Here is an 11,167-nt window from a genome sequence, read left to right as displayed (position 1 = left end):
CAGAGTTCAACAGCTCTTGGGGATCAAGCCAAGAAACTAATAGTAAAAAATAGTAAGTGAAGAAAGCAGCGCACACAATTCCTGCTAATGCACTGGTTGTACCTTTATTGTTTCACCTCGTTCACTAACAGTTCAGTGGTGCAAGGTTACCATACACAGTTAGATATCTGCATTGCACACCTAAGGCTATACAGCAAATGGATCAGAATTAGTACAAATACATGAACTATATTTACATTTTGTATACTCAAGCTCCAAACATCAGATATATTTACAAAATAAAACATGAGAATGAAAATCAAATTAATAATGTACAGTGTTGCTGATGCACTCCTTTGCTGGGATGAGATCAGTTTGCAAAGAGATTTGTTCAAGAAGGCTACTTATGCTATAGTGTCTACCATGTGTGGAGGACTTGAATAGGGAGAATGAAACATTGGTTAAAAAAATAGGTATTTCAGTGCAACAGCATTTCTAATGTCCAAAGTCAAGAACATTAACAGACTGCACATAGAGTATGTGCTCTGAACAAGCAGAGTGAAAATTAAGGCCTCATCCTGAGAAGTGCTGAGCATCCATAACTTCCCCAATTCCCAACCCTTGGCTTCAACAGGAACTAGGGGTAGCTCAGTACCTCAGGTCAGGCCATTAATTTGGCAACATTAAAAACAGAGGTCCTAGAACTCTCCAGACCCACAAGCTTGAGTGCACAGCTTCTCTCACTGATTGAAGCAAATTTAAAATTAATATTGACACACGGTTAAGTAATCTGTTTAGTGTTAGATTGTTTTTAGGCCTCCAATACTTAGAACTCATAAATGGCCTTCTGAACAAAAATCTCTCATTTCTGTTCTCGAACAGCTGATGTTTCTGTTTAACAAGGAAGCACAAAATGAATACATTCCTGCTACGTACAGTACAGTTCAGACCATATACGGGGTAATTAGCCACAATGGAGAGATGCAACACACACAAGTTAGAGTCCCATTTAAATACATTCTGCAAACCTTCCAAGAGCAGCAGCATTAATATCTTTCCTTTAAGCAGCAGGTTAACAACTGCATCTTTAACAAAAGAGAAAAAATCCAGAACAATACAACTAACACAAACTGATGCTGCGTAAGTACCAGAGTGATGCATAGGCAGTATTAATTGCAGAGTACCAGCGGGTTCTATACCCAGGATAATGCTCTCTTCCTTATCTAATGTGCAATTAATTACAGATGTATAAATATACAATACATTACATAAAAAATTAAATATCCCTGTAAATTAGATAACAAGCAGCAGAAAGTAAAGTCTTTGCTTTGAAACACCTCACTGAGCAGTAGTAAAGATTTTCGACATGGGCATGACAAACCTTCCCAGTGGTTTGGAAATCCTCTCCCTTCCCTTCTGCATCCCAGGATTAAGGATTTTGTTTAAAAAATGTAAAGTGCATCTCTAAAATACAGTATCAATTCTTTTTAAAATAAAATGGCTTGTGGAACTTAAACACTAGTGTCATATTTTCACTGGCCTTTGGGTCATTTCTTCCCTTCCATTATTTGATTACATTAAAAACCCAAACTAGAGGTGTGCCTGCAATCTTAACTTTTTCCAAGGCACATCCTTTAGGATCAGTGCCCATGCTCAAAAGGTTGGGTGGCCCATGGCATGGTGCCCACTTTCCAGCAGCAAGTCCCAAGAGCTGGCTGACTCCAGGGCGGCCTGCATGCAGGTGAACCATCAAAACAGCTCAGTTGGATTTTTAAACTTCAGGAGGGGCGACAGTTTTCCCTGCCCCATGCATTTTTTCCATTTTAAACTGTTTGGGCTAGAACAGGAAGCCTGTACAAAAATATGAATTTCAATTAATTAAAAAAAATCTAATATTTTTCTACTTCCTAATTTAAGGACCAAGGAACACTGCCATTCCAGAGCAGAGCTCCATTACCAGTGAAAGACTCTAGGAGACTCATCATCTCTTACATCAGACTGGAAGGTGGTACTGCCCTCTCTGAACTCTCTACAGATTATGGGGCTTTAGGAAATGTAGAAACTTAAATAGAATTTTACACTTCCAGTGACCTTTGATCCACATACAGATCAGGCCACCGGAAGCTGCCTGCAGTCCTCAAATACAGGAGAGTGAAATTTATGCAACACATTTGTAACATTTCAGTTCTGTGGTAATAAGATACCCATCTGCCACCTCCTGTTTCCTAAGGAGGGTCCCTTAATCACGTTTATACATAGTACATATATTTATAAATAGAATTTAGCTAATTTTCCAGCTTCTGGCCTATCCAAAGCAAAGACTTTGCAAACTAGTTTTGTTCTAGTTAAAAAAATAAAATAAAAAAAATGTTCTCAGTGCGTCACATAATACCACCATCTAATCATCACCATCCCTCCCCTTCTCAGAAAGGTCCCACCTTCGTTACTGATGGTGGCAGCAGCAGCGACTTAGTGCTTAAAATTAACCTCTAGTTCATTCTTAGAACAATCTTGAAATCTGCTTAACTCCAGCTCAGGGAGCCTCTTCCTGCACTAGCAGTCTTGGTTTGTGCACACACTGGAAGTGCATATTGTGTCTGTTACATAACAAAGAACATTATCACTGTGTTAGGGTCACACAATTAAAGAACAAAATGCTACAAACAAACAAACGAAAACAAATGCTTTCTGTGTGATGCTCTTGGGTCCCTATGACACTCCCCCACTGCAGATTCCTGTTCTGGAAGGAGCTAGGGGATTGCAGGAGAAGGGGTGAGCTCACAGCTTAGCTTAATTACCATCATATAAGGTATAAAGATATGTCCTAGCAAGCATCAGACTTCATCTTCCTGCTCCTTTTTTAACTAAGCTTTTATGAGATCCCACTATGCATTGCGCTTTGCAGCAGAAGCAAAGCAGTGCATGAAGCTGGAATAAAGTTGCTCTATTGAGAATCCCTCATGCTTCTGGCCACAAAAACTCCAGTTGGTGGCATGATTAGGTAACAAGGAGTGATCTGAATGAAAAACTACCTTCCTGAGGTGGAGTGATCAGAGGACCTTTTCTTGCATGTGCCTAGGATAGTGAAATAAACCCCCTTTGCCACTCCCAAGGGCTATAAACTTAATGAGAGCTCTGTACATTCCCATCCCCCTGGCATTCCACTCCCCAGAGTGAGTTGCTGAAGTATAATGAAGGGGTTTTGATGGATGCTAAAAATAACTCCCCTGCAGCCACCAAGAAACCTAAGCTGGAAATTCACCTCCCAGAGAAAGGAAACTTACTATGTCTTTGGTGGAAGGCCTGAAGGGGCGGGGGGTCAAGGTTTGTCTAAGAGACCTTGTATCAAATTAGCAATAGCTGCTGATGCCCAGGGGGATCTTACAACAGGCACTTGTTACACATTGGTGACCAGGAATAGGAGTCTATTTGGTCTCTCTTCAGGAGGGACTATCCTCCTGCCCACAGAATTTAGGGAGCAGGGCTGGAGGCAGCTGAAGAAAAAGGAGGAGAAGGTGGTGGTGATACAAGCAGAGATGTGATCTTTTTTCCAAAGAGAAGCAAAAGCTCCCTCCCATCCTGAAGCATGCAGTGGCTGGAGAGTGCCGCAAGCACTAGGTTTTACAGGAGACAGTGGAGAGAAGATACTTTCCCATCATCAGATTGGATATCATTCGAATTGGAGAAAGGAGGGTAGTATGCACAAGGTGGGAGCAGGGAGGCCCCCATTTCAGAGGTACTCCAAGAGTATATGCCAGATGCATTTTTCAGAGAAGCTTTCCAGGCCATGCTGGCTGGTTTCTGTTTTAAAGCTAATCAAACAGGGAAGGGAAAAGTCACTACTACAGTAACTCTCAAGACCAAAGGTAGAGACAAAAGGGAAGCATCTCCCCATCCTTCTGGTTAATTCCTGCAATATGCTCCAGAGAACCACCACACAGGGATTTTTCCACTTCCCACTTTCCTTCATTAGCATCACCTCAAAGAAAAGGCTGAGGCCCTTCAAATTTCAGGATTTGCACCCAATGCTTCAGTGACAACCTCCTTTCCCAATCAGGAGGGACATGACCACATTGCCTGCACATGGTTACCACAAACGCCACTTGCTCTGCTCAAAAGAGGGGCAGAGAAGTGCTAATGTTTTGGGGAACTTTATAAATTAACAGTGCCAATCTAGACCCCTATGGCAAGAGCCCACGGGGCAGTTTCTTCCAGCCTGCTGCTACATCACTCAGGGTCTGTTCCTGTTCTCCCCTCAATCTAGACAGCAGCAGACCTTGCTCTGACCTGCTGAATACCAACAATTCCTCCATCTCCAGAATTAACTCAAATTCCTGGATATCTGGGGTCTGAGATTCAAGTCCAACCTGGATGGGTTGAATTATCTTATGTGTCAGCTCTCACAGGGGGTTAAATGACAGGCAAGACTTAGGAAGCCTCAAGAGCAGCGGCAGCTTCTAGCTGGGTAACGCCATGTTTAGATGCTTAGAAGGAACCATTTTTCCCTAGCCTAAGAATCTTGTCCTGAGGGCAGCATTGTGGTTACCGCAAAGTCATAAAATAAAGAAAAACCTAAAGCATTTCAGACAGATAACACTGAGGACAGTGGTACAGACATCAAAGAGTCAGTTGGAATGGGAAACCAATCGTCTTAAGGAAAAGACAAAAAAATAACTTTTCTTTTTAAAGTCGTGCAATATTCACTGGATCCTTTTTTTGTTTTTTCCTTTTGTTTTGGCCACATGCTACTAGTAGGATTCTCAGCACAGATGGAAAAAAAAGGGGGGTAGGGTTAGAATAGCTAGAAAAAGTGCTGAAGGAAGTGGGGCGGGAATGGAAGTTAAGCCACAGGATTACATACAAGAGAAACCATCAAGAATCACACAGAGAAATGAGAGGTAACACTTTATCTATCAGAAGGCGTGTTAGAACAGATGAGAACGTCACATGGACTCAGTACTTCAGCAGGCCCGTGCGTCTTCGGGCCAGTTTTGACCTGCACAAAACAAAGGAAAAAGGATCAGCTAGCTTGCCATTACCTCCTAAGCCTCATTCTTCCTCCCTCCCGGTCATTCTTTACCTTCTTTTCTACCACATCTTGATGTTATTTCATCTATGCTTATTTTGCATTTTTTTTTTTACCAAAGGTAAAAATATATAAGAGTGATAACTTGGCAGCTGTACTTGCTGCCCCAGTGTCCTTGTGAGGGAGATGGGATCAGGTAGGAACTGCAGTTTAAGAGCTCCTCTCTCTATACCAATAACACAGTTGGGTTCTCAATGAGCTTTTTAGTAAAATGAAGACTGAGTTTTTTCTAGCGGTACTGTGTTACAGTGCCTTCAAGGGAGAGCCAGGAACCTCCGTAGCCCAGCTGACAAGGTGGCACTTTTGGTGTGGGCTAGAATGCAGGGACTCTTGGGAGAAAGACAGCAAGAGGAAGGAGGAGGGAGAGTTCTTCTGCGTCACCCTACAATCTGGCCAAACAGAGAAGCAACCCAGACCTACCAGCAGCTAGGCAGTGAACAGTCTAATATATTTGTAAAAAGGGAGAAAGTCCACGAGGCCAAAGGCCATTTTAAGCTCTTCATATCTACATTACACACATCATCCTGCATATATTTAAATGTGATTTGTCTAGTAAGAAGCTGGTGAACAGACAGCATCCACTGCACTTTCTAGGCTTTAGGGTTGGCTTTTTTTCCCCACACCAGTAGATTGAGTGCTCACTGGAATCGGCTCCCCCATCCCCTCAGAGCAAAATCTGCTAACCAATATGACGAGTTGCCTGTCCACATCCCACTAACCACATCTCTGCTCTGCAGTGTCTGCTCACTCAGGCACAGATGCCTCTTACCGTATTGTGCCAGCAAGAAGAGGGTTGAAGGCGTATAACCAGTCGTTCATATCTTTGTCGTTGATGGCCTGGAGCAGGACCCCACGGTGCTTTGTGCACACAGCAAAGGTATTGGGGGTCTGAAATATTGAAACAGACAGTTCTCAAGTAACCAAGCCTGTAGATGCAGAGACTAGTTACACAAGGGGTTAACACCCCTTCATTGCTACTGGAATGTGCCTGTCCCAGCAGCAGTTTCCCAGGAGACATTCAGACAACGGATATACTTGTTTTCTTTCCTCCAGGATGCATTAGATGTGTCCAGTATATTGTTCATCCCCAAAGCTATTAACAAGAGCGTATTTCACAGAGATGTTCTACTACTCGTGGAGCTCGATCCTTTGGTAAAATCTTTGTGGCAGGGACTATTTTTTTGTTCTGTGTGTACAGAACACAAGGGGGTCCTAGTACATTGTGTGGACTCCTAGGTGCTACAATAATGCAAATAAAGCATTATTTTTTTGCAGTAAATCAAATAGCTGTAGTCAATCTGCTGTATAATGTATATGTGAGGGACTAAAGGAATCAGGGGACTGGTAAAGGGGGACAGCCTTAAACCTCTCAGTCTGAATCCTGCCCAGACTGGTGGTGACTGATAGTGGACCAATAGTCTCAGTCCAGCTCCCTGTGGGTTTGCATGCATATCACAAAAACCACCACTGCACTAACTGGGAACCTTGTTGGCAGCCTCAGCAGAAGTGTCAATGGCTGAACTACCATTGAGATTGATCTTGCTAAATCCTAGAGGTGGTTACTCCAGATCAGAGATCAGTCAGATTGGCACGGCAGCATCAGCATTCTACTCCTGTTCTGTGAATAAACAGAGGACTGAAGTTTCCAGGCACTTAGACTGACCTTCACCATTGCCTGCTGATCCTCGCTGTACTCCACCTGAGCTGTGGACAGGTTTATGATCCCCTTCTCCACAGGGTCTTTGTCGCTGTTGTAAATAAAGACGTATGGACGGCGGACTATCACAAAGTGCTTGGCCCAGGAGCTGGAGAGTGGCTCCTTGAAGTGGAGGTACCCCTTCTTTGAGACCACAGAGCTGAAGAAACAAAGGGGAAATATATTTATTCAAGAAAGTATGAAGTGAATCAGCCCCTGCTAGGATGGCCCAATAACAGAGTGAAATGGCAATAAGGCTATAGGAACAGATCAGTGGGCCTATAGTCCTGTCTCCCATCCCAGCCAATGTCAGTTTCTTCAGAGGAAAGCTTAACCCCATCTCCCCATTCCAAAAGGACACCTAGCTGTGCACACGGGACAAGTGATGCACAGAGAGCTATGCTGCAGTAACATGGATAAAACAGGTCAGATTCTGTAGCAGAACTAGTTCTGTGCATGAAGTGTTTGCAGGATTTAGCGCTATGGAAGACAGATCAACACAACTCTCCCCTACCCTGCTACTAGCCTCTGAGCGTCTCTCGCAGGCTGCTGCTTTAGTGCTGCCAGCAGAAATCTTGGTAGCTATTGCGTTCATCTTCCTCAGATGAGGCAGGACAACTGGAAACCCAAGAAAGCCCCTACTTTAGAGAGCGCAGGAAAATTTGACACTGCAGCAATTGACTTACCCAGGTCTGATTTCCTCAATATCTGGAACGAGGTTCAGGAATTCATTCTTTCCAGCTCTGGCCAAGAAGGAGGTTTCCACTGTTGTAACCAGCTGGAATTGTTCCAACTCTGGGCAGGGGCTGGAGGCACGGGAATTTGCTTCTGGAGTCCTTTTAAAAAAAGGATGGGGGAGAAAAGTAATCACTACAAAGCAACTGGTTGTGACAGCACAACTGAAAGCATTTCTGAAGCCCATCTTCTCCCATAAGATGCTCTTCTGTTCTGCCATGAGCCTGATCCACCAGTTTCAGAGTGATTATATGCTATGCCATGGCCCTTGAGAACCTTTTGTATAACTCTCAAACAGCATTTACCACTAGCTTGAGGCCCTCCACTCAGAACACAGAAGCGATCTGCCCACCCGTAGGTTGCTTCAGACGATTTCTCCCTTGCATCCCTCTCCAAGCACAGTCCACAACACTGAGGGGCTGTGCCCAGATTATGGCTGAGTAGATACTAGGAGGGCACTTCCTGGACAGCACTGCTCTCAATGAGGACTAAGGAACAAGGAAAGCACCAAATTGTCCTTCAGTGAGAAGTGATCCCCAATTTTATCTAAACCATCCTTCATAACTATGAGAAACCAAGCAACAGAGGTCACTCGCCAAATTGGCCTATCATGATCTGTTCTCTTGACAGACTCCCAAGAACCACAGTGGGTTTTACATGCTAAAAATGCAGTGGTGTCCATAACACACAGTATTCACCTGACTGCCCCTTCACAGTGAGAAAAAAAAAAAAGCTTAAAAGAGGAAAGAATGGGAAGAGAATAAATGCACAGAAGAGAGAGCAGGAGACAGAATGAGAAAGCACATGCAGACAGAAGGGAAGAAGCAGAAAGAAAAATGAATGAGAAATCAGAAAGGACAATACCAAGAGAAGCAGCAGAGTGGAAGAGTTTGTTTAGAATCCCCCTCCCCCTCCCCCCCATCTCTACTTACTTCTGATCCACTGAATTGCACCTTGAATCTGCCAGAGAGGGACAGGTGGATGAAGGTGTGAGGGTGGCACTGCTGAAACTGGACACTGATGGGTCCCGCCCGATTGGAGAGATATCAGATAGCTACAAGAACACACAAAACACTGCAGGATAAGATTTCTGTAGTTGGTGTCTGTCACCTTGGTAAGATAACATTGCACTCAGTATCCATAATTAGGAGTGCTCAGCGGAATATTTCTACCAATACTAATTACTCTATTAGATAAATACCACAACAGCCATATTTTTGCACCTAATCCCTCTTTGTAGAAATCTCCTTGTCTGAAAAGCAGATAATGCAGCACTTCTGTGGGTACTGTCTGACAGTGTGCTAGGCATCTGATGATCTGCACACAGAATCCATCAATGCAACATTGGGTGGTCGGTTTTGTAACATCAGATTCATTTCTTTATTGTCATTTGTATCTAAAGTCAATTCTCAAATGAGTTGTTCAGTTTATCCTTTGTTGCTGGGAAACTGAGGAACATGATGATGAGAATGAGCACTCCATGTCATGAGGTGAACTATAATACAAACTGGAGCACTAGTACTAAACCCAGAAGAGACTTCACCTGCACCATTTGAATTGCTTTCCCTATGCTTTGGAACTTGGGGGGCCATTGAACACCCCAACAGACGAAAGAGAAACAAAATGGTTTGAATCCAGTATCAGTTGTATCATTCAGGTGCAACTCTTGTGTTTTCACCATGATGGCATGAGAATCTTTACTTTACACAAACAGGCAGCCTTTCAATACACAGTACCTACAAATCATACTTCAACTTAGAGAATATTTAGGATTCTAAGACCCCAGAAGATTAAATAGTGGGCAGAAAAGGTACTGTAGGAAAAATAGACAGGCCTATTGCATGTTTGGCTGCTGTCACAGCGGCTACAGCAAGCGCCTTACCTTACAATCACTGATGCTGTTGTACACCTGGTTAAATTCACGGTTGAAAGTGTGGGTAAGAAGCTGCAGGCACTGAGAAAAAGCAAAAGACAACAGGTGTTGCCAATTACATTTTAGGTAGCAATAGAGCACACGTAACAGGCAATCTACCAAGGCCCACTCAAGAATTAGTGAACTACAGTCTGCCCAAGACTGAGTGTGATGACACCAACAGGAAAAACAGATGTCAGTCATACAATTCCTGTGATTACACTACCCAACACTTCCATATCCAGGAGCACTAAGGCAAGTGCTGGGTATGGCATTAACAGTGCAACCCCAGTCATCTCTTTAAATTTCACTGAAGGGAGACATCTACTGGCTGGTTAGAGAGAAGAGAACTTTGGTTATGCAGCTTATGTAAACAAGGCTCTGTATAGAACACAGCACATTCGCCATGGAATATGAGGGGCTGAGTATGGAAAAGTAAAAGAAAAGGACATGAGACTACAGAACTAGTTTCTAGGTCCTAAAGTGCACTTGTAAACCAAGTATCCCCTGAACTGGAGATCTAGCAGAAGGATTTCATACAGCTAATGAATAAAACCAAAAAGGTACCAGCTAAAAAACAAGAGCATATCAGTTCATTGTCCCTCTTCCCCACCTGATCATTTGCCCCAGTTAGGAATGATACAGAGGTCCATCAGATATTTGTTGTATTGCCCAAGTAGTGCAGGTGAAAGGCTTTTGTGGTTCCTTCAATGATTAAGCCCTAGATATTTTAACTCTTTGTTACAACATCTTTACTGCATCTTCAGTGCCACAACCTGGACCTGTTCTGTTCTCTGGGCAGTCTGTACCTTGGTTGCCAGCTCTTTCTCCCTATCCACCAGGCTCTCGATGTCTGCAGAGTCATAGCCGCTGCTTTCACTGGGCGTGACAGCACTCTCAAAAGTGGTAGTGGAAATTTGGGAGGAGATGCTGGTGGAGGTGCTGAGGGTCCCACTGCTCAGACTGGGGGACAGCGAGTCACTCAAGGATTTGGGGATGCTGTCGCCAAGTTTCTCACGCAGTAGCAGGAAGTGACGAGTCTTTTCCACCTGAGAATCAACAGAATTAAGCATCAATTCTAGGACATTCTTCACCCTCAAGAGCATGGGAATCCCTCTCTCACTCAACAGGACATCTACCAGAGAGTCATGAGGCCTGGGAGCAGAAATAACTGGTAACACGCTAAAAAGTTAATCATTTCTTTTGCTGAATGCATTGAGAGCTGAAGGCTGTTTTCTCTGGCGTGAACAGCCTCTCTGTACCCATCTGGTGGGGAACCTACCCAAGGCCTAGCCTTGCTGAAAATGCTAAAAACAAAAATTCCCATGCAAGGCCCTCCCAATTTGGAGGTTACAATCAGCATAAAAGACTGCTGGAAGATGTAGTTCTGTCTTGCTCTTCCCCCCCAGCTCCTTCCTTCTCCCTTTGGGTACCTCATGCAGCAGCTCCAGCTTCTCCAGTTCCCACTGGTGCTCTAGAATGAGGCTGTCACCACGGGGCCTCCAACCTGCCAGGTTCTCTTCGCCACGGACATATGCCACAGACGTATCCAGGACTTTCCTTCTCCTCCTCTGCATTCCTGAGGAGTCAAGTACAGAGTAGCGGCGCAGGTTAAAAACAGTAGATTGGGAAAAGATACAATACAGACTAATGTATAGCAACTGGCAGGGAACCCACACACCCCCAACTCAACTTGGTGTAGATAAAATAACCAGGATTACATCAGTGGCAATGCCTCCCATCAGTCACACACTACACT

General features: G+C 43.9%; 1 protein-coding gene across 5 annotated transcripts in view; it reads right to left on the bottom strand.

Moving 5' to 3' along the window:
* Positions 1-101: 101 nt before the first annotated feature.
* The window catches only part of KIF1B (kinesin family member 1B), a 130,254-nt gene continuing 119,188 nt past the window's right edge, over positions 102-11,167 (bottom strand). For all 5 annotated transcript variants that reach the window (XM_029913548.1, XM_029913550.1, XM_029913547.1 and 2 more), the window contains 8 exons: positions 10,842-10,987; positions 10,218-10,457; positions 9,379-9,450; positions 8,429-8,550; positions 7,448-7,597; positions 6,729-6,921; positions 5,835-5,953; positions 102-4,975 (listed from right to left, as the gene is read on the bottom strand). In XM_029913548.1, coding sequence (XP_029769408.1) covers positions 4,933-4,975; positions 5,835-5,953; positions 6,729-6,921; positions 7,448-7,597; positions 8,429-8,550; positions 9,379-9,450; positions 10,218-10,457; positions 10,842-10,987 — 1,085 coding nt within the window. In that variant the 3' untranslated portion in view covers positions 102-4,932. The remainder of the gene's footprint in view (positions 4,976-5,834; positions 5,954-6,728; positions 6,922-7,447; positions 7,598-8,428; positions 8,551-9,378; positions 9,451-10,217; positions 10,458-10,841; positions 10,988-11,167) is intronic.

This window comes from Terrapene carolina, unplaced genomic scaffold, assembly GCF_002925995.2.
Source record: "Terrapene carolina triunguis isolate 2854851 unplaced genomic scaffold, T_m_triunguis-2.0 Scaffold714, whole genome shotgun sequence".
NCBI classification, from domain to species: Eukaryota; Metazoa; Chordata; order Testudines; family Emydidae; genus Terrapene; species Terrapene triunguis.
This window is presented reverse-complemented; position numbering and strand designations above follow the sequence as displayed.